The 23,989-nt window shown below is 49.1% G+C and overlaps 1 protein-coding gene across 1 annotated transcript in view; it reads right to left on the bottom strand.

The window, feature by feature from the left end:
* The window catches only part of LOC147120628 (receptor-type tyrosine-protein phosphatase-like N), a 395,267-nt gene that overhangs the window by 177,146 nt on the left and 194,132 nt on the right, over positions 1-23,989 (bottom strand). Inside the window, 1 exon segment of the mRNA XM_085986775.1 lies at positions 10,831-10,895. Within this exon segment, the coding sequence (XP_085842901.1) occupies positions 10,831-10,895 (65 nt within the window).

The following is a 23,989-nucleotide window of genomic DNA, read 5'->3' as shown; positions in this document are numbered from 1 at the left end:
GCTTGCTGTGCACAAATTGGCTGCTACATTACAGCAGTGACTACACTTCAAGTGTACTGCATTGGCTGTAAAGCGCTTTGGGACGTCCCGAGGTCGTGAAAGGCGCTGTAGAAATGCAAGTCTTCCTTTGCTATCTCTCCTAAGATGGCTCTCATTGCCCTTAGTCTAAATGGGATATAAAAGATGGAGGAATTATAGTTAAGTGTGGTTGCATTTCCAAAAATAATTTATTGCGCAAAATGTGTCGAGTCATTTTTGTTTGGGTAATGGCAAGTTTGTTTTTTTAAAAAGCCTGTTTTTATTTGTCGTGTGACTTTAAAAAAAAATTAGTTCCTGGGATGTGGGCGTTGCTGGCAAGGCCAGCATTTATTGCCCATCCCTAATTGCCCTCGAGAATGTGGCAGTGAGCCGCCTTCTTGAACCGCTGCTGTCCGTGTGGTGAAGGTACTCCCACAGTGCTGTTAGGGAGGGAGTTCCAGGATTTTGACCCAGCGACGATGAAGGATCGGCGATATACTTCTATGGTGTGGAGATGCACCGCGGTGTTGGACTGGGGTGGACAAATGTAAGAAATCACATAACACCAGGTTATAGTCCAACAGCTTTATTTGAAATCACAAGCTTTCGGAGCGCTGCTCCTTCGTCAGGTGAAGTGGAGAGATGCATAAAAACACAGCTTATGTAGTCAGAGAATAATGTCAGATGTTTACAGGTAATCTTTCTAACTGCCATTTATCACACCTCGGCAGAGAGATAATCACAGCAATTAAAGGTGTAAATGGTGTCCAAACAGGTCAGTCAGAAAAACATTACATCAAAGAGCAATGAGGTGGGGTCACAAGGGGTCAAATGTTGCAGGTGCTGGGGTCTGTATGAAAAACAAAAAAAGACAAAAAACATTTTTTTTGCTGGAAATCACAGCAGGTCCGGCCACATCTGTGTGGAGAGAACAAGCCAACGACGACTCGAGTCTGAATGACCCTACGTCAGGTGGGGTTACATGTAGCGTGACATGAACCCAAGATCCCGGTTCAGGCCATCCTCATGGGTGCGGAACTTGGCTATCAGTTTCTGCTCGATGATTTTGCGTTGTCGTGTGTCTCGAAGGCCGCCTTGGAGAATGCTTACCCGGAGATCGGAGGCTGAATGTCCTTGACTGCTGAAGTGTTCCCCGACTGGGAGGGAACACTCCTGCCTGGCGATTGTTGCGCGGTGTCCGTTCATCCGTTGTCGCAGTGTCTGCATGGTCTCGCCGATGTACCATGCTCCGGGGCATCCTTTCCTGCAACGTATGAGGTAGACAACGTTGGCCGAGTCACATGAGTATGTACCATGTACCTGGTGGGTGGTGTCCTCACGTGTGATGATGGTATCTGTGTTGATGATCTGGCATGTCTTGCAGAGGTTGATGTGGCAGGGTTGTGTGGTGTCGTGGTCGCTGTTCTCCTGAAAGCTGGGTAATTTGCTGTGAACGATGGTCTGTTTGAGGTTGGGCGGCTGTTTGAAGGTGAGTAGTGGAGGCGGGGGGATGGCCTTAGCGAGGTGTTCGTCGTCATCGATGACATGTTGAAGGCTGCGAAGAACATGCCGTAGTTTCTCCGCTCCGGGGAAGTACTGGACGACGAAGGGTACTCTGTTGGTTGTGTCCCGTGTTTGTCTTCTGAGGAGGTCTATGCGATTTTTCGCTGTGGCCCATCGGAACTGTCGATCGATGAGTCGAACATCATATCCCGTTCTTACGAGGGCGTCTTTCAGCGTCTGTAGGTGTCCATCGCGTTCCTCCTCGTCTGAGCAGATCCTGTGTATTCGCAGGGCTTGTCCATAGGGGATGGCTTCTTTAACGTGGTTAGGGTGGAAGCTGGAGAAGTGGAGCATCGTGAGGTTGTCCGTGGGCTTGCGGTAGAGTGAAGTGCTGAGGTGTCCGTCTTTGATGGAGATTCGTGTGTCCAAGAATGAAACCGATTCTGAGGAGTAGTCCATGGTGAGTTTGATGGTGGGATGGAACTTGTTGATGTTATCGTGTAGTCTTTTCAGTGATTCTTCGCCGTGGGTCCATAGGAAGAAAATGTCGTCGATGTATCTGGTGTATAGCGTTGGTTGGAGGTCCTGTGCAGCGAAGAAGTCTTGCTCAAACCTGTGCATGAAGATGTTGGCGTATTGGGGTGCGAATTTGGTCCCCATGGCTGTTCCGTGTGTTTGGGTAAAGAACTGGTTGTCGAAGGTGAAGACATTGTGGTCAAGGATGAAGCGGATGAGTTGTAGGATGGCGTCTGGAGATTGGCTGTTATTGGTGTTGAGTACTGAGGCTGTCGCAGCGATGCCGTCATCGTGGGGGATACTGGTGTAGAGTGCCGAGACGTCCATCATGGCGAGGAGTGTTCCTGGTTCGACTGGTCCGTGGGTGCTGAGTTTCTGTAAGAAGTCTGTAGTGTCACGACAGAAGCTGGGGGTTCCCTGTACGATGGGTTTAAGGATGCCCTCGATGTATCCAGAGAGGTTCTCACACAGGGTTCCGTTGCCTGATACGATAGGACGTCCGGGTGTGTTGGCTTTGTGTATCTTTGGGAGGCAGTAGAAGTCTCCCACGCGGGGAGTACGTGGGATGAGAGCGCGTAGGATGCTTTGAAGGTCTGGATCGAAGGTCTTGATCAGTCTGTTGAGTTGGCGGGTGTGTTCTTTGGTCGGATCTGCGGGTAACTGTCTGTAGTGTTCCTGGTTGTCCAGTTGTCGGTATGCTTCTTTGCAATAGTCCGTTCTGTTCTGTATGACGATGGCTCCTCCTTTGTCCACTGGTTTGATGACGATGACGCTCTCAAGACCAACCGCAACATCGTCATCAAACCAACGGACAAAGGAGGAGCCATCGTCATACAGAACAGAACGGACTATTGCAAAGAAGCATACCGACAACTGGACAACCAGGAACACTACAGACAGTTACCCGCAGATCCAACCAAAGAACACACCCGCCAACTCAACAGACTGATCAAGACCTTCGATCCAGACCTTCAAAGCATCCTACGCGCTCTCATCCCACGTACTCCCCGCGTGGGAGACTTCTACTGCCTCCCAAAGATACACAAAGCCAACACACCCGGACGTCCTATCATATCAGGCAACGGAATCCTGTGTGAGAACCTCTTTGGATACGTCGAGGGCATCCTGAAACCCATCGTACAGGGAACCCCCAGCTTCTGTCGTGACACTACAGACTTCTTACAGAACTCAGCACCCACGGACCAGTCGAACCAGGAACACTCCTCGCCATGATGGACGTCTCGGCACTCTACACCAGTATCCCCCACGATGACGGCATCGCTGTGACAGCCTCAGTACTCAACACCAATAACAGCCAATCTCCAGACGCCATCCTACAACTCATCCGCTTCATCCTTGACCACAATGTCTTCACCTTCGACAACCAGTTCTTTACCCAAACACACGGAACAGCCATGGGGACCAAATTCGCACCCCAATACGCCAACATCTTCATGCACAAGTTCGAGCAAGACTTCTTCGCTGCACAGGACCTCCAACCAACGCTATACACCAGATACATCGACGACATTTTCTTCCTATGGACCCACGGCGAAGAATCACTGAAAAGACTACACGATAACATCAACAAGTTCCATCCCACCATCAAACTCACCATGGACTACTCCTCAGAATCGGTTTCATTCTTGGACACACGAATCTCCATCAAAGACGGACACCTCAGCACTTCACTCTACCGCAAGCCCACGGACAACCTCACGATGCTCCACTTCTCCAGCTTCCACCCTAACCACGTTAAAGAAGCCATCCCCTATGGACAAGCCCTGCGAATACACAGGATCTGCTCAGACGAGGAGGAACGCGATGGACACCTACAGATGCTGAAAGACGCCCTCGTAAGAACGGGATATGACGTTCGACTCGTCGATCGACAGTTCCGACGGGCCACAGCGAAAAATCGCATAGACCTCCTCAGAAGACAAGCACGGGACACAACCAACAGAGTACCCTTCGTCGTCCAGTACTTCCCCAGAGTGGAGAAACTACGCCATGTTCTTCGCAGCCTTCAACATGTTATCGATGACGACGAACACCTCACTAAGGCCATCCCCACGCCTCCACTACTCGCCTTGAAACAGCCGCCTAACCTCAAACAGACCATCGTTCGCAGCAAATTACCCAGCTTTCAGGAGAACAGCGACCACGACACCACACAACCCTGCCACAGCAACCTCTGCAAGACATGCCAGGTCATCAACACAGATACCATCATCACACGTGAGGACACCACCCACCAGGTACATGGTACATACTCATGTGACTCGGCCAACGTTGTCTACCTCATACGTTGCAGGAAAGGATGCTCCGGAGCATGGTACATCAGCGAGACCATGCAGACACTGCGACAACGGATGAACGGACACCGCGCAACAATCGCCAGGCAGGAGTGTTCCCTCCCAGTCGGGGAACACTTCAGCAGTCAAGGACATTCAGCCTCCGATCTCCGGGTAAGCATTCTCCAAGGCGGCCTTCGAGACACACGACAACGCAAAATCATCGAGCAGAAACTGATAGCCAAGTTCCACACCCATGAGGATGGCCTGAACCGGGATCTTGGGTTCACGTCACGCTATATGTAACCCCACCTGACGTAGGGTCATCCAGACTCGAGTCGTCGTTGGCTTGTTCTCTCCACACAGATGTGGCCGGACCTGCTGTGATTTCCAGCAAAAAAAATGTTTTTTGTCTGTTTTTTTGTATTTCATACAGACCCCAGCATCTGCAACATTTGACCCCTTGTGACCCCACCTCATTGCTCTTTGATGTAATGTTTTTCTGACTGACCTGTTTGGACACCATTTACACCTTTGATTGCTGTGATTATCTCTCTGCCGAGGTGTGATAAATGGCAGTTAGAAAGATTACCTGTAAACATCTGACATTATTCTCTGACTACATAAGCTGTGTTTTTATGCATCTCTCCACTTCACCTGACGAAGGAGCAGCGCTCCGAAAGCTTGTGATTTCAAATAAAGCTGTTGGACTATAACCTGGTGTTGTGTGATTTCTTACAGATATACTTCTAAGTCAGGATGGTGTGTGACTTGGAGGGGAACTTGGAGGTGGTGGTGTTCCCATGCGCCTGCTGCCCTCGCCCTTCCAGGAGGAAGAGGTCGCGGGCTTGGGAGGTGCTGCCGAAGAAGCCTTGACAAGTTGACTGACATAGGAACATCGAATGAACTTGTCCCAAAACACTTCACAGCCAATTAAGTAATTTTTTTGATGTGCAGACACTGTTGTAATGTAGGAAATGTGGCAGCCAATTTGCTTACAGCAAGCTCCCACAAATAAATAAATGACCAGACAATCTGTTTTTTTTTTAAAGTGATGTTAGTTGACGGATTAATATTGGCCAGGACACTGGGTGGAACTTCCTGTTCTTCTTCGTAATAGTGCTGGGTGATCTTTACATCCACCTGGGAGGACTGACCGAGCTTTGGTTTAATGTCCCCTCCGCAGACGGCCCCTCCGACAGTGCCGCGTTCCCTCAGTACTGCACTGGATTATGTGCTCAAGTCTCTGGAGTGGGACTTGAACCAAACTACCCAGCCTGGCAGATTAGATACTCCCCTCAGGGAGCGCTGCACTGTCGGAGGTGCCGTCTTTCGGATAAGACGTTAAACTGAGGTCCCGTCTGCTTTCTCGGGTGGACGTAAAAGATCCCACGGCCACTATTTCGAAGAAGAGCAGGGGAGTTATCCCCGGTGTCCCGGGCTAATATTCATTCCTCAACCAACATCACTAAAACAAACAGTTATCTGGTCATTATCACATTGCTGTTTGTGGGAGCATGCTGTGCGCAAATTGGCTGCCGCTTTTCCCACATTACAGCAGTGACTACACCTCAAAAGTACTTCATTGGCTGTAAAGCGCTTTGAGAAATCCGGTGGTCGTGAAAGGCGCTATATAAATGCAAGTCTTTCTTTCTCTTTTCTCTGTAACCTCCTTCAGCCTTACGACCCTCCGAGATCTCTGCGCTCCTTCAATTCCGGCCTCTTGCGCATTCCCGATTTCCATCGCTGCGCCACTTGCGGCCGTGCCTTCGGCTGCCTCGACCCCAAGCTCTGGAATTCCCTCCCTGAGCCTCTCCGGCTTTCACTCTCATGTCCTTTACAATGCTCCTTACCTCTTTGGCTCAGCCTTTGGTCACCTGTCCTAATGTCTCTTTATGCGGCTCGGTGTCAATTTTGTCTGATAACGTTCCTGTGAAGCACCTCGGGATGTTTTTACTACATTAAAGGCGCTATATAAATGCAAGTTGTTGTTGTAAAAAATGCTACTTTTTATTGATGAGGTTTTTAAGCAACCTTACACACTCGATCTTGTGCACAAGCAATGCTTCCACTGTCGCGGAAGCACCCCTTCGAACAAAGAGGAAATGGGAAGCGAATTGGAATATAAACAGGGCATTCTTCTCCTTTTATAAGGTCACTGCCTTCGAACTGTAACACCTCCCCAATTAGTAAACACAATGGGAGGAGGAAGGGAGCTGGAAGCACAGGGATCGACAGAGGCCCACACTTTGATTTTTATGGACCGTTAATTAACTGCCCAGTTAATGTGCCTCATTTCACACTTCTTGCCAACCTCCTTTGATGCTCTCAGGTTCCAAATTGTTTCATCGACCAGAACCGAGAAGGAGCGGAAGGGGAGAGGGCGGGGGGAGTACCAATACCCCGGCTCAATTGGCCTCAGCACCAATGTTCCCTGTAATTTTTTTTTGGTGCGCGGTCCGTTTAACTGGCTGCGCGGCTCATTCAAATTTTCGCGCACGGGCGGTTTCTTGCATTGAAAAGCCGGCGAGCGTCCCGTGCGGGACCTCCAGGCCGCTTCGTGGCCACGCAGCTTAGCGGGAACATGGCTCAGCACCCGCTGTGCTACTACAGGACCTGCGCACACCCGGCACCCACAGGTGACACGGTGAACAGTGCAGACGAGAGCTGAAAGTTGCAAAGGGGCAGTGATAGATTAAGTGAGTGGGCAAAACTTTGAGTACAGGAGCAAGGATGTCTTGCTGCAGTTGTACAGGGCCTTGGTGAGACCACACCTTGAGTATTGTGTGCAGTTTTGGTCGCCTTATCTGAGGAAGGATGTTCTTGCCATGGAGGGAGTGCAGCAAAGATTCACCAGGCTGATACCTGGGATGGCAGGAATGATGTATGAGGAGAGATTGGGTCAATTAGGTTTATATTTGCTAGAGTTTAGAAGAATGAGAGGGGATCTCATTGAAAATTATAAAATTCTAACAGGACTAGACAGACTAGATGCAGGAAGGATGTTCCTGATGGCGGGGGAGTCCAGAACCAGGGGTCACAGTCTAAGGATAAGGGGTAAGCCATTTAGGACAGAGAAGAGGAGGAATTTCTTCACCCAGAGAGTGGTGAACCTGTGGAATTCTCTACCACAGAAGGCAGTTGAGGCCAATTCATTAAATATATTCAAGAAGGAGTTAGATATATTTCTTAAGGCTAAAGGGATCAAGGGATATGGGGAGAAGGCAGGGACAGGGTACTGAGTTTAGATGATCAGCCATGATCGCATTGAATGGCGGAACAGGCTCGAGGGGCCGAATGGCCTACTCCTGCTCCTATCTTCTATGTTTCTATGACCCAAGAAAGATCAGATTATTTATTAAATGGCGAGAAGCTAGAAATTGTGCGGAGAGGTTTAGGGGTCCGTGTACAGAAATCACTAAAAGCCGGTGGACAGTTACAAGAAATCATTTTAAAAGGCGAATGGAACGTTGGCCTTTATCTCGAGGGGGCTGGAACACAAAGGGGAGGAAATGATGTTAGTTATATAAAGCGCTGGTGAGACCCCAACTGGAGTACTGTTCCTATTGTACGAAAGGCTGATATTTAGTAGACGAGAATCATATACATATAAATCCAAGTGTAGCCATTGACCAAATATTATTACCCATAATTACTCCTGGGTAACTAAAAAGCTAAGACTTGTTCAAAATGCTGCAGCAAAGGACAGTTAAAAGCAGTTTTGACTAAGTTTTGATAACAAACAGCCACAGGCTGCGAGTGAAGGTTAAATTGCTAAATAACGTATTATGATACTAAGTAGAAATTAGAATTCGAACAAAACTAATTGCAACAATATTTAAAAAATAATTAGTATAAGGACATAAAATGAGAGAGATCAATGGAGATAAGGAGATCACCGTTTCCAAGACTGTCACTAACCTCATCTCCTCTGGAAATCTTCCCCCCACGGCCACCAACCTCATAGTTCCCCAACCCCGCTTCTACCTCCTTCCCAAGATCCACAAACAGGACTGCCCTGGTAGACCCATCGTTTCAGCCTGTTCTTGCCCCATGGAACTTATCTCTTCCTATCCTGACTCTATCTTTTCTCCCCTTGTCCAGTCTCTTCCCACCTACGCGACTCTTCTGACACCCTCCGCCACTTTAACAGTTTCCAGTTTCCTGGCCCCAACCGCCTCCTTTTCACCATGGACGTACAATCCCTCTACACCTCCATCCCCCACCAGGATGGCCTGAGGGCGCTGCGCTTCTTCCTTGAACAGAGGCCCGACCAGTCCCCATCCACCACCACCACCCTCCTCCGCCTGGCTGAACTTGTTCTCACATTGAACAACTTCTCCTTTGACTCCACTCATTTCCTCCAAATCAAAGGTGTTGCTATGGGAACCCGCATGGGTCCTAGCTATGCCTGCCTTTTCGTGGGATATGTGGAACACTCTTTGTTCCAGTCCTACTCGGGTCCCCTCCCTCACCTCTTTTTCCGATACATTGATGACTGTATCGGTGCCATTTCCTGCTCTCGCCCTGAACTAGACAATTTCATTCACTTTGCCTCCAATTTCCACCCTTCCCTCACCTTCACATGGTCCATCTCTGACTCTTCCCTTCCTCGACTTCTCCATCTCCATCTCTGGGGAATAGGTTATTGACCAACATTCACTACAAGCCCACTGACTCCCACAGCTACCTGGACTACACTTCCTCCCACCCCGCCTCCTGTAAGAACTCTATTCCATTCTCCCAGTTTCTCCGTCTCCGCCGCATCTGCTCCGACGATGCCACCTTCCACACCAGTGCTTCCGACATGTCTTCCTTTTTCCTCAACCGAGAATTTCCCTCTACAGTGGTTGACACGGCCCTCGACCGTGTCCGTTCTATCTCCCGCACTTCTGCCCTCACCCCTGCCCCTCCCGGATCCACAATAGGGTTCCCCTTGTCCTCACCTTTCACCCCACCAGCCTCCACATTCAACGGATCATCCTCCGCCATTTCCGCCACCTCCAACGTGATCCCACCACCAAACGCATCTTCCCCTTCCCTCCCCTTTCAGCATTCCGTAGGGGCTGCTCCCTCCGAGACACCCTAGTCCACTCCTCTATCACCCCCAGCACCCCTTCCCCTTCGCCCGGCACCTTCCCGTGCAAGCGCAGGTGAAACAGCGCTTTACTTGTACTTCTTGCAATCTAGTATACTGTATTCGTTGCTCACGATGTGGTCTCCTCTACATTGGGGAGACCAAACACAGATTGGGTGTCCGCTTTGCGGAACACCTCCGTTCAGTCCGTAAGGGCGACCCCGAGCTTCCGGTCACCTGTCATTTTAATTCACTGCCTCATTTCCACTCAGACCTCATTGTACTCGGGCTCTTGCATTGTTCCACGGAAACCCAGCGTAAGCGCGAGGAACAGCACCTCATCTTCCGATTAGGCACTTTACAGCCTTCCGGACTCAATATCGAGTTCAACAATTTCAGATCATAACCTCGGCCCCTATTACATTTTTACTTATATTTTTTATCTACACTTTTGTTTTGGCCCTTCCCCCTTTTTTCTCTCCCACATGGCAGCTGTCTCTCATTCCGCCAGCGCATTTCACACCTAATCTAGAGCCGTCTTTTGTCTCCACTAGTCCTATCACCATCTCGTCTCGGTTTGAATACCTCTTAATGTCTCTTCACTTCTCTTTTGTTCTCTCATCCCCATTTCCTGACGAAGGGTTTCGACCTGAAACGTTGACTCGATTTCTCTCTCCACGGATGTTGCCTGGCCTGCTGAGTTTTTCCAGCATTTTCTGTTGTTATTACAATGGAGGTAAGGTATTTATCTGGTAGATTAAAGTGAGATAGTCTGGATACCTCAAGACTAGTGAAACAGCGCTGATATGGGCCCTTGGTATAAAGGCCTTGTACCAGGGAGGCAGGAAATGAAAGAGATATGGTAAATTCCAATGGGGTGAAAAACTATAAACAAGATAACAAGACAGCGGGATAGGGTTGACGGAAAAATACTGGAAAGGTGGGCTGCTACCTTGGTCCGAGTGACAATGATATTTTGACCATTCGAACCAATTAAAAAAGGTGTATTTGTTAAAGACCATATATGGACACTGGCCAAACCAACTTTTGATAAGAAAAGGGTTAAAACCTCAATACTCAAAAGAACAACTTTACACAGACTTACTGCGAGAACAAAGGAACAGACTTAAGACGACGTCATCTGTGTCCGAGAGGCTCCAGAGACCAAGGGCTGTGAGCTACTCGTTAAAGCTATCGCCTAATGTTAAGTATATTACGCTGTATGCTTAATAAATCTTGATCTATTGCTCAAACATACTGGCTGCCGCCTATTGGTGTCTTGTCCAAGAACTCAGAGATCATTAAGATCTTACACTATGTTACGCCCACCGCAGCACCCCCCCAACCCATGCAGTGCCGCCTGTGCCCGAAAACGCGGTGCCCAGCGACCGTGGGGAATTCGAGAAGGACGATGCCACTTACCTCACCCACACCAGCCTGCACGATCTTCAAACCAGTCTCCGTTTCCAAGTACGTCTTGTCTGCAACTGAAGGGGTGGAAAAAGTAACATTTCTGTACAGTGCCATGCATTCTCGCACGCTGCACCATTACACCCCCAGAGCCACGTGTTCCCACACCCCCAGAGCCACGTGTTCCCACACCCCCAGAGCCACGTGTTCCCACACCCCCAGTGCCACGTGTTCCCACACCCCCAGTGCCACGTGTTCCCACACCCCCAGAGCCACGTGTTCCCACACCCCAGTGCCACGTGTTCCCACACCCCCAGAGCCACGTGTTCCCACACCCCCAGTGCCACGTGTTCCCACACACCCAGTGCCACATGTTCCCACACACCCAGTGCCACATGTTCCCACACATCCAGTGCCACGTGTTCCCACACCCCAGTGCCACGTGTTCCCACACATCCAGTGCCACGTGTTCCCACACATCCAGTGCCATGTGTTCCCACACCCCAGTGCCACGTGTTCCCACACCCCAGTGCCACGTGTTCCCACACCCCCAGTGCCACGTGTTCCCACACCCCCAGTGCCATGTGTTCCCACACTCCCAGTGCCACGTGTTCCCACACCCCCAGTGCCACGTGTTCCCACACCCCCAGTGCCATGTGTTCCCACACACCCAGTGCCACGTGTTCCCACACCCCCAGTGCCATGTGTTCCCACACTCCCAGTGCCACGTGTTCCCACACCCCCAGTGCCACGTGTTCCCACACCCCCAGTGCCACGTGTTCCCACACTCCCAGTGCCACGTGTTCCCACACACCCAGTGCCACGTGTTCCCACACTCCCAGTGCCACGTGTTCCCACACCCCCAGTGCCACGTGTTCCCACACCCCCAGTGCCACGTGTTCCCACACCCCCAGTGCCACATGTTCCCACACATCCAGTGCCATGTGTTCCCACACCCCCAGTGCCACGTGTTCCCACACTCCCAGTGCCACGTGTTCCCACACCCCCAGTGCCACGTGTTCCCACACACCCAGTGCCACGTGTTCCCACACATCCAGTGCCATGTGTTCCCACACCCCCAGTGCCACGTGTTCCCACACACCCAGTGCCATGTGTTCCCACACACCCAGTGCCATGTGTTCCCACACCCCCAGTGCCACGTGTTCCCACACCCCCGTACTGTTACAAGAATTACTGCACACCCATTGCCACGAGTTATTCCATCCTCGGACTCAGAAGGTCGTGGGTTCAAGACCCACTTCAGGATTTCATAATCTAGACTGACGCTCCAGTGTAAAACTGAGGGAGTTCCGCAGTCAGGGATCCCGTCAACCGAATGGGACGTTAAACCGAGGCCCCGTCTGTCCACTGAGGTGGACGGAAGAGACCCCGTGGTTTCCTCCCGACGTCCTGGCCAATATTCATCCCTCAACAAATGCACTTAAATGGTCATTTATCTCATTTACGGTTCTTGGGACCTTGCTGCATGCAAATTGGCAGCTGTGTCTGTCCACAAAACAACATCATTGACTGGGCATCGCCTGCGGATGTGAAAGTCGCTGAAATAAAGTTATAAATAAGTTATATATTTTTTCACTGTTGTGGCAGACTAGAGGAAGCTTTGCTTCGCAACTAACCATACTGCACTAGACAGGACCAGAGAGACAGAGAGGGGCAGAGAGAGGGGCAGAGAGAGAGGCAGAGAGAGAGAGAGAGAGAGAGGGGCAGAGATAGAGAGAGGGGCAGAGAGAGAGGGCAGAGAGAGAGAGAGGGCAGAGAGAGAGAGGGGCAGAGAAAGAGAGAAAGGGGCAGAGAAAGAGAGAGAGGGGGCAGAGAGAGAGAGAGAGAGAGAGGGGCAGAGAAAGAGAGGCAGAGAGGGGCAGAGAAAGAGAGGCAGAGAAAGAGAGACAGAGAAAGAGAGACAGAGAAAGAGAAAGGAAGACTTGCATTTATAAAGCGCCTGAAATCAATGAAGTACTTGGAGTGGAGTCACTGTTGTAATGTGGAAACATGGCAGCCAATTTGCGCACAGCAAGCTCCCACACACAGCAATGTGATAAATGACCAGGTAATCGATTTTTTTTAACGTGATGTTGGTTCAAAATATATACACTTGTAGAAGTGTTCAAAATTGTGAAAGGGTTTGAGAGGGTAAACGGTGAAAGATTATATCCACAAGTTGGTGGATAAGGGGACAGAAACTGTGGGTCAGTACTAGAAGCAGAAAGGGTTATTTGAATGTTCCGCAACTGCCTGTTGAAGCTGAGTTAATCACATTAAAGAGGGAATTAGCTAAATAGGATGAAGAGGAAAAATATTAAAGCGTAGGAGCAAAGAGCAGGGAGATGGGATTAAAGTACGAAACTCTAGCAATGGCACAGGTACGAGGGGGTGAATAGCTTCCTTCTGTGTTGAAATTTCAGATTGAGACAATGAGGTGAAAGGGGGAAGGAAGGCTTGTGGATTTGATGGGACCTTCCTTAGAATCAAAGAAATTTACAGCAGTGAAGGAGGCCATTCGGCTCAGCTTTCTTCCTCACCAGCAACCACACGGCCAACTTTTGTCTCATCTGCAAACTTCCTAATCATGTCCCCTGCAGTGAAGTCTAAATCATTGATATATACCACAAAAAGCAAGGGACCCAGTACTGAGCCCTGCAGAACCCCAGTGGAAACAGCCTTCCAGTCACAGTCACAAAAACACCCTTCGACCATTACCCTTTGCTTCCTGCCACAGAGCCAATTTTGGATTCAACTTGCCACTTTACCTAGGATCCCATGGGCTTTTAACTTTTCTGACCAGTCACCTCGTCAACCTTGTCAAAAGCCTTGCTAAAATCCATGTAGGCTACTTCAAACATGCTACCCTCATCGACCCTCCTTGTTACCTCCTCAAAAAATGCAATCAACTCAGACACGCCCTTCCCTTAACAGATCCAAATGGAAGAAGTCACACAACACCAGGTTATAGTCCAACAGCTTTATTTGAAATCACAAGCTTTCGGAGCGCTGCTCCTTCGTCAGGTGAAGTGGAGAAATGCATAAAGACACAGCTTATATAGTCAGAGAATCATGTCAGATGTTTACAGGTAATGTTTCCAACGAAGGAGCAGCACTCCGAAAGCTTGTGATTTCAAATAAAGCTGTTGGACTATAACCTGGTGTTGTGTGACTTCTTACATTTGTCCACCCCAGTCCAACTCCGGCATCTCCACACCTTAACAAATCCATGCTGACTGTCCTTGCTTAATCTGTGCGTTTCAAAGTGACGATTAATACTGTCCCTCAGAATTTTTTCCAATAATTTGCCCACCACCAAGGTTAGGCTGACGGGCCTGTAATTACTCGGGCTATCCCTTTCACCCTTTTCCAATAACGGTACCACGTTCGCAGTCCTCTGGCACCACATCTGTAGCCAGAGAGGATTGAAAAATTTCAGTCTTAATGTTCACCACTTCAACCCAACAGGGCAATATGGAGGGACTGGAGAATGTATCTAGTAGGTAACTGATAACTCGCGATTTTTAAATCTTTTTAGGACTGCAAACGCTCTGCTGTATAATGTCATGATCTGAAGTTTACTGGAGGACATGCTAGTGTATTATATTGGCACCAATGGTCCCTGTAATTTTCCTGCACAGTCCCTTTAAGTGTCTGCGTGGGCCATTCAAAGTACCGCGCATGCGTGGTTTTTACATAGAAACATAGAAGATAGGAGCAGGAGTAGGCCATTCGGCACCTCGAGCCTGCTCCGCCATTCAATGCGATCATGGCTGATCAGCCAAATTCAGTACCCGGTCCCTGCTTTCTCCCCATACCCCTTGATCCCTTTAGCCTTACGAAATATATCCAACTCCTTCTTGAATATATTTAATGAATTGGCCTCAACTGCCTTCTTTGGTAGAGAATTCCACAGGTTCACCACTCTCTGGGTGAAGAAATTCTTCCTCATTTCTGTCCTAAATGGCTTACCCCTTATCCTTAGACTGTGACCCCTGGTTCTGGACTCCCCGACCATTGGGAACATCCTTCCTGCATCTAGTCTGTCTAGTCCTGTCAGAATTTTATAAGTTTCGATGAGATCCCCTCTCATTCTTCTAAACTGCAGCGAGTACAAGCCCAATCAACCCAATCTCTCCTCATACGTCATTCCTGCCATCCCAGGTATCAGCCTGGTGAATCTTCGCTGAACTCCTTCCATGGCAAGAACATCCTTCCTCAGATAAGGCGACCAAAACTGCACACAATACTCAAGATGTGGTCTCACCAAGGCCCTGTACAACTGCAGCAAGACATCCTTGTTCCTGTACTCGAACCCTCTCGCTACAACGGCCAACATACCATTTGCCTTCTTAACCGCCTGCTGCACCTGCATGCTTACCTTCAGCGACTGGTGCACAAGGACACCCAGGTCTCGTTGCACTTCCCCTTCTCCCAATCTATTGCCATTCAGATAATAATCTGCCTTCCTGCTTTTGACACCAAAGTGGATAACCTCGCATTTATCCACGTTATATTGCATCTGCCATGCTTCTGCCCAATCACCCAACCTGTCCAAATCATCCTGGAGTTTCTCGGCATCCTCCTCACAGCACACACGCCCACCCAGCTTTGTGTCATCTGCAAACTTGGAGATATTACATCTAGTTCCCTTGTCTAGATCATTAATATATATTGTGAATAGCTGGGGTCCAAGGACCGATCCCTGCGGTACCCCACTAGTCACTGCCTGCCACTCGGAAAAAGACCTGGTTATTCCAACTCTTTGCTTTCTGTCTGCCAACCAGTTCTCTATCCAAGTCAATACCTTGCCCCCAATCCCATGTGCCTTAATTTTACACGCTAATCTCTTATGCAGGACTTTATCAAAAGCCTTCTGAAAGTCTAAATACACCACATCCACTGGCTCTCCCTTATCTATTTTACCAGTTACATCCTCAAAAAATTCCAGTAGATTAGTCAAGCACGATTTACCTTTTGTAAATCCATGTTGACTTTGTCCGATCCTGTCACTGTTTTCCAAGTGCTCTGCTGTTACATCTTTTATAATGGACTCTAGCATTTTCCGCACTGCCGATGTCAGGCTTACCGGTTTACATTGAAAAGCCGGCTGCACGGGTTCCCTGGAGCGTTGCGTGGCCACACGGCTTAAAGGGAACATTGATTGCTCACTACTCCTTTACTTCAGTTAATTAGTTAGGCTCAAGGCCCTTGTCTATTTACTTTAGAGCCGCGTACCAGATAGTTGTTTATAAAAAGGACCTGGAAGGAGTCGGCAGCACCGGCGGCGGAGAATAAATAGAGCGGGACCTGAGGACAGTGCGGACCTGGAAGGAGTCGGCAGCACAAGTTCGGCGAATTCCAAAAGAACAGCAAAAAACAGGGAGCGACGTCACAGGACAGCAAGTAGGTGATTGGTGGGTGAGTATTAACATTTTTTTCTCTAACTTAACTAGATAAACTAATTAATATAACTATAAATAATCATGTGAATAAAGACTTTAACTAAGAGAGCGAGAGAAGCGGCTGAATATAAAGGTAGGCTCGACTTTTAAGCTTAAGTTTATTCTGTAAGTTAGTTAATAGTCAATTAAGTAGAGGCATGGCAGGGCAGCTCAGTCCAGTGGGATGCACATCCTGTGCCATGTGGGAAATCCAGGACGCTTCGAAGATCGGGAAAGCAATAGTGATAGGAGATTCGATAGTTACGTGAACAGACAGGCGTTTCTGCGGCCGCAGACGTGATTCCAGGATGGTATGTTGTCTCCCTGGTGCCAGGGTCAAGGATGTCACTGATCGGCTGCAGAACATTGAGGGGGGAGGGTGAACAGCCAGAGGTCGTGGTCCATATCGGTACCAACGACATAGGTAGAAAAAGGGATGAGGTCCTGCAGGTAGATTTTAGAGAGCTAGGAAAGAGATCAAAAAGCAGGACCTCAAAGGTGGTAATCTCCGGATTACTCCCGCTGCCACAAGCTAGTGAGTACAGGAATAGGAGGATACAGCATATGAATGCGTGGCTGGAGAAATGGTGCAGGGGGGAGGGCTTTAGATTACTGGGGCATTGGGACCGTTTCTGGGAGAGGTGGGACCTGTACAAGCCGGACAGGTTACACCTCAACAGAACCGGAACCAATACCCTTGCAGAGGGGTTTGCTAGTGCTGTCGGGGAGGGTTTAAACTAATTTGGCAGGGGAATGGGCACCAGGATGTAGTATTAGAAAGAAGAAACAAAGTGCACAAAGGATTGGGAGAGACAGATAGCACTAGAGTAAGGTATTAGGTGGGGTCAGACTAAGAATACAAGAAGGTCTAAGACAGTTTTACAGAGCATGTGTGTAAACGCACGAAGCGTGGTAAATAAGGTTGGTGAGCTGCAGGTGCAAATAGCCACATGGGAATATGATGTTGTGGCGATAACGGAGACCTGGCTCAAAAAAGGGCAGGATTGGGTACTAAATATTCCTGGATATAAGGTGTTCAGGAAAGATAGGGAAGGAAAGAAAGGAGGTGGGGTGACAGTATTGGTTAAGGAGAATGTTACAGTGCTGGAGAGAGAGGATGTCCTGGAGGGGTCAAGGACAGAATCTATTTGGTTAGAGTTAAGAAACAATAGCGGTGCCATTACAATACTAGGGCCTAGAAATTGAGTTGACGCCGCGCCAGGGCTTTAGTGCTGGAAATTTAGCGCCGGCGCTAATTCCCTTGCGCGCGCCAAAAATTCAGTAGCGCCGCGCCCAGACGGCTGCCGGCGCTACTGGCGGGCGTGAGTGCCTCCCAATGGGCGCTGAGTGCCGAATTGCGGCGCTAATCCGGCGCTGCGGCACCCGATGCGGTGCGGCAGGCTGGGGAAGTGCAGGCCTCCTCCTCCCGTTAAGGAGGCGCTGCCTTCACCCGATCGCTGGCCGTTTGTTTTTTTCAAAAATGAGCCTGGCACCTCGGACAAGTGCCGGGCTTGCAGGCCAGACGCATCTGTTCCGCGGGGGGGGGGGGGGTGGAGGAGTCTGGGGAGGGAGGTGCGGGCAGGCGGCCGGCGGGAAAGCGGCCGGCCGCCGCGCGACCTTAATGTGCCGGCGCTAACTTGTGTAAGACTCGGTTGCCAGAGTCTTAGTTGCGGCTGCCACGGGCGAGGCGGCCGCAACTGAATTTCGGCGCTGGGGCCCGTCGGCATGGCAACCGGGACGCTGCGCACACCGATGACGTCATCGGTGCCGGCGCAGCGCTACCGGTGCAACGCCGCTTTAGGGCCCCAGGGAATTTTTCAACTGGCCATAACTCTGGCGCTAGTCCCTCTAGCGCCTCAAAAGCGGCGCTAAGGCTAGTGAATTTCTAGGCCTAGGTGTATTCTGTAGGCCACCAACTAGTGGGAAAGATATAGAGGAGCAAATTTGCAGGGAAATTACAGAGAGGTGCAAGAACTATAAAGTAGTGATAATGGGGGACTTCAAATATCCTAATATAGTCTCGGATAGTAATAGTGTAAAGGGCAGAGAGAGGGAAGAATTTCTGAAGTGTGGTCAGGAGAACTTTCTTGATCAATACGTTTCTGGCCCAATGAGGAAGGAGGCATTGCTGGATCTGGTTCTGGGGAATGAGGTGGGTCGAGTGGAGCAAGTGTCAGTAGGGGAACATTTAGGGAACAGTGATCATAGTATCATAAGTTTTAGATTAGCTATGTAAAAGGACAGGGAGCAATCTAGAGTGAAAATACTTAATTGGAGGAAGGACAATTTCAGTGGGTTGAGAACGGATCTGGCCTGGGTAAACTGGAATCAAAGATTGGCAGGCAAAACTGCAATCGAACAATGGGCTGCCTTTAAATAGAGATGGTTCGGGTACAGTCGAGGTACATTCTCACGAGGGGGAAAGGTAGGGCAACTAAAGCCAGAGCTCCCTGGATGACGAAAGAGATAGAGTGTAAGATGAAGCAGAAAAAGAGTGTGTATGACAGATGTCAGGTTTAGAATACAAGTCAGAATCAGGCTGAATATAGAAAGTTCAGAGGGAAGTGGAAAAAAAAATAAGAGGGGCAAAGAGAGGGTATGAGAATAGAATGGTAGCTAACATAAAAGGGAATTCAAAAGTCATCTATAGGCATATAAATAGTAAATGGGTAGTAAAAGGATGGGTGGGGCCTATTAGGGACCAAAATGGAGACCTACACATGGAGGCAGAGGGTATGGCTGATGTACTAAATGAGGACTTTGCATCTGTCTTCACCAAGGAAGAAGATGTTGCCATAGGCATAGTGAAGGAGGAGGTAGAGGAGATACTGGATAGGATAAAAATTGATAAAGGAGGTAATAGAAAGGCTGTCTGTATTTAAAGTAGAAAAATCACCAGGACCGGATGGGATGCATCCTAGGATTCTGAGGGAAGTAAAGGTGGAAATCACAGAGGTACTGACCATAATCTTCCAATCCTCCTTAGATACGGGGGTGGTGCCAGAGGACTGGAGAATTGCAAATGTTACACCCTTGTTCAAAAAACCGTGTAAAGACAAACCCAGCAACTACAGGCCAGTCAGTTTAACCTCTGTAGTGGGGAAGCTTTTAGAAACGATAATCAGGGACAAAATTAACAGTCACTTGGACAAGTGTGGATTAATTAAAGAAAGCCAGCACGGATTTTTTAAAGGCAAATCGTGTTTAATTAACTTGATTGAGTTTTTTGATCCGGTAACAGAGAGGGTTGATGAGGGCAATGTGGTTGATGTGGTGTACATGAACTTCCAAAAGGCGTTTGATAAAGTGTCACATAATAGATTTGTCAGCAAAGTTGAAGCCCATGGAATAAAAGGAACAGGGGCAGCATGGATACGGAATTGGCTAAGTGACAGGAAAGAGAGAGTAGTGGTGAACGGTTGTTTTTCGGACTGGAGGAAGGTACACAGTGGTGTTCCCCAGGGGTCAGTACTAGGACCACTGCTTTTCTTGATACATAGGAATGACTTAGACTTGGGTGTACAGGGCACTAATGCAAAATTTGCAGATGATGCAAAATTTGGAAGTATAGTGAACAATGAGGAGGAGAGTGATAGACTTCAGGAGGACATAGACAGGCTGGTGGAATGGGCTGACCGCAACCACATTGCCCTCATCAACCCTCTCTGTTGCCTCATCAAAAAACTCAATCAAGTTAGTTAAACACGATTTGCCTTTAACAAATCCATGCTGGCTTTCCTTAATTAACCCACACTTGTCCAAGTGATTATTAATTTTGTCCCTGATTATTGTTTCTAAAAGCTTCCCCACTACCGAGGTTAAACTGACTGGCCTGAAGTTATCTTTACACCCTTTTTTGAAAGCGGTTAAAAAAGCATACAGGATTCTGGGCTTCATAAATAGAGGCATAGAGTACAAAAGCAAGGAAGTTATGATGAACCTTTATAAAACACTGGTTCGGCCTCAACTGGAGTATTGTGTCCAACTCTGGGCACCGCACTTTAGGAAGGATGTGAAGGCCTTAGAGAGGGTGCAGAAAAGATTTACGAGAATGTTTCCAGGGTTGAGGGACTTCAGTTACGTGGATAGACTGGAGAAGCTGGGGTTGTTCTCCATAGAGCAGAGAAGGTTGAGAGGAGATTTGATAGAGGTGTTCAAAATCATGAGGGGTCTGGACAGAGTAGATAGAGAGAAACTGTTCCCATTGGCAGAAGGGTCGAGAACCAGAGGACACAGATTTAAGGTGATTGGCAGAAGAACCAAAGGCGACATGAGGAAAAACTTGTTTTAAGCAGCACGTGGTTATGATCTGGAATACACTGCCCGAAAGGATGGTGGAGGCAAAGTCAATCGCGGCTTTCAAAAGGGAATTGGAAAAAAATTTGCAGGGCTACGGGGAAAGGGCGGGGGAGTGGGACTAGCTGAAGTGCTCTTGCAGAGAGCCAGCACGGGCCCGACAGGGGCGAATGGCCTCCTTCTGTGCTGTAACCATTCTATGATTCTAAAATAATGAAAGAGCTGGATCATGTCCCTATTGAGAGGTTATTCTAGTTGGACAGATTGGGGTGGACCAGTGAACACGAGTTTGAACCGTGTATGAATGGGAATAGACTGGGTGTTGGGCGGTTTCTCTGTTCCCAGAGAGTAGTGAGTCTCTGGAATGTGTTGCGGGCTGGTGTGGTGGGTGCTGACTCGCTGCCGCCCAGAGGGAGCTGGGCCGGTTCCTGACTGGGACCGAGATCCCATCACATAGAAGGTCAGTGTCTTTATAGAGAACACTGGGTCTGTGCGATCGCCTGCACTGGTTTCCATCGCCTGAGGGGGGTCGGAGAGGAAATTTCCCAGAGTATCTTTCCCCCTTATTGGCCCGGGGTTTTTGCCTCTCCCAGGTGATTATATGGCTGTGGGTGAGGGGTTAGGGGGCTGGGGGAGGGAACAAGTATTGAGTCACGCTGCTCCGGCCATCATGGTGCGTGGGGGCAGGCTTGATGGACCCGCTGGCCTTTTCCTGCCCGCCAATTTCACATGTTCGTATATTACACTGGGGTTCGAATCCCCACAAATCAGCAGGATGAAAGTCTGCGTTCTCTGTCCTCGCCACAAGCCGTCGATACGGAATGGGTTTGCGACGTCTCAGCTCAGCTCCTGGTAGGTATGAATCCACAACACAAAACTGCCCCTAATTTGTGGAACTCGCTACCACAGGGAGTGGTTGAAGTGAATGGCATAGATGTATTTAAGGGGAGGCAGGACAAGCATATGAGGGAAACGGGAATAGAGGGTTACACTGATAGATTTAGATGAGGAAAGACGGGACGATGCTCGCATGGAGCATAAACGCCGGCATGGACTGGTTGGACCAAATGGCCTGTTTCTGTGCCGTATATCCTGTGTAATCCTATGTAATTTGGTTCTGACTCTGACCTTAATGTGAAGGGCCAGGACTGGAGTGGGAAACAGTAACGTTACATCAGTCCTGTAAGGTATGCTCTTCTCTCCTTGTGACAGTGTAGAGGGAGCTTTACTCTGTATCTAACCCGTGCTGTAGTTGATCTGCGAGTCCTTGTTGACGTTACGTACCTCCCTCTTCACCAAACTGCGTCAGCCGTGGCTCAATGAGCAGCGCTCTTGCTTCCGAGTCAGAAGGTTGTGGGTTCAAGTCCCACTCCAGAGACTCGAGCACAGAATCTAGGCTGACACTCCAGGGCAGTACTGAGGGAGTGCTGCACTGTCGGAGGTACCGTTTTACAGATGAGACATAAAACCGAGGCCCATCTGCTCTCTCAGGTGGACGTAAAGGATCCCACGGCCACTATTTGGAAGAATGGGGGAGTTATCCTTGGTGTCCTGGGGCCAATATTTATCCCTCAACCAACATCACTAAAACAGATTATCTGGTCATTATCACATTGCTGTTTGTGGGAGCTTGCTGTGCACAAATTGGCTGCTGCGTTTCCTACATTACAACAGTGACTACACTTCAAAAAGTACTTCATTGGCTGTAAAGCACTTTGGGACGTCCGGAGGTTGTGAAAGGTGCTATAGAAATGCAAGTCTTTCTTTCTTTCTATACGGACATCCTTCAGATTCATGAGCAGCAAAAACTCTCTCTCTTTTCTTCCCCCAGCCCTCCTCCTCCCCCCGACCTCAAGTAAGACGCAGACTATAAACTCCCTTCAAGGAGGCAGTGTTCGTTGCTTCGTCCTGGATGCTCAGAGGTGGGAACAAAATGGATATGAAAAAAAGTGAAACTTCACCAGAAAATAAACCCGAGCTGTTTCCGATATCGCACCGAATTCTAAAATAAGAACTCTCTGGCGCCTTAGCAGAGATTTATCAGCAGCTCACACGCAAGGTGAAAATCCCCAGTCAGCTGGTTTCCACACAGCCGCTGAAAGTTGGGGAGTTCGCGGCGGTTCCAGGGCAGGAAGGGTTAAAGCTGCCAGTGGACAGCGCAATAAGGGGAGGAAAGTGCTGGGCTCACACCAGCAGAAAGGAGCACAAATCTGATGCGCGGTCAGTGTTCCCGAGCCAGGTGTTTGGTCAGACCCTGACCAAACACCCTGTTTGTGTCAGCCGTGGCTCAGTGGGCAGCACCCTCGCCTCCGAATTTGAAGGTTGTGGGTTCAAGTCCCACTCCAGAGACTTGAGCACATAAAGCTAGGCTGACGCTCCCGGCGCAGTGCTGAGGGAGTGCTGCACTGTCGGAGGTGCCGTCTTTCCAATGAGACATTAAACCGAGGCCCCCTCTGCTCTCCCAGGTGGATGAAAAAGATCCCATGGCACTATTTCGAAGAAGAGCGGGGGCGTTATCCCCGGTGTCCTGACCAACATTCATCCCTCAATCAACATCACTAAAAAAGATTATCTGCTCATTATCACAGTGCTGTCTGTGGGAGCTTGCTGTGCTCAAATTGTCTGCCACGTTTCCCACATTACAACAGTGACCACACTTCGAAAGTACTTCATTGGCTGTAAAGTGCTTTGAGACGTCCGGTGGTCATGGAAGGTGCTATAAAAATGCAAGTCTCTCTTTTCTATCTGGAGTATTTTGTGCAGTTCCCGTCACCGAATTGTGAATTCTGAGATACAGGGCAAGAGGGGGCTTTAGTTAAGAGGAGGGATGACAGTCAATGATTACTTTCATTTTTTCCTTTCGGGGCGCGCGGTTCATTCAGATTTCCACGCCTGCGCCGTTTCCCCCCACGCCCATTGTGAAGCACCCGGTATATGGGGCTTGCGCGGGACCTCCAGACCGCCACGCAGCAGCACAGCTCAGCGGGAACAATGACCACAGCAGCCGAGGCTCTTCTCATTCGAAGAAAAGCTCATGAGAGTTCAGATAGACGTGTTCAAAATACAGAGAATGATACCGGGGCTAAAAGAGTTAGATTATGAGGACAGGTTGCACAGACTGGGAGGATAGCAAAATACTGCGGATGTTGGAAATCCGAAATAACAACAGAAAATGCTGGCCTGCTGAGTTTTTCCAGCATTTTCTGTTGTTATTTTGCACAGACTGGGCTTGTATTCCCTCGAGTATAGAAGATTAAAGGGTGATCTAATCGAGGTGTTTAAGATGATTAAAGGATTTGATAGGAGAGAGAGAGAGAGAGAGAAACTATTTCCTCTGGGGGGTGGGGTGGAGTCGGGGTTTTCGAGCGGGAAAAAGGAGCGACTGGAAGAAAAGAGGGCAGGAGCTCTGAAAAGAGGGCTCAGGAGGCAAA

This window comes from Somniosus microcephalus, chromosome 4, assembly GCF_052327205.1.
Source record: "Somniosus microcephalus isolate GS21.2 chromosome 4, FLI_Smic_1.0, whole genome shotgun sequence".
In the NCBI taxonomy this organism is placed as follows: domain Eukaryota; kingdom Metazoa; phylum Chordata; class Chondrichthyes; order Squaliformes; family Somniosidae; genus Somniosus; species Somniosus microcephalus.
Note: the sequence above shows the minus strand (reverse complement) of the source record. Positions and strands in the feature narration are given on the sequence as shown.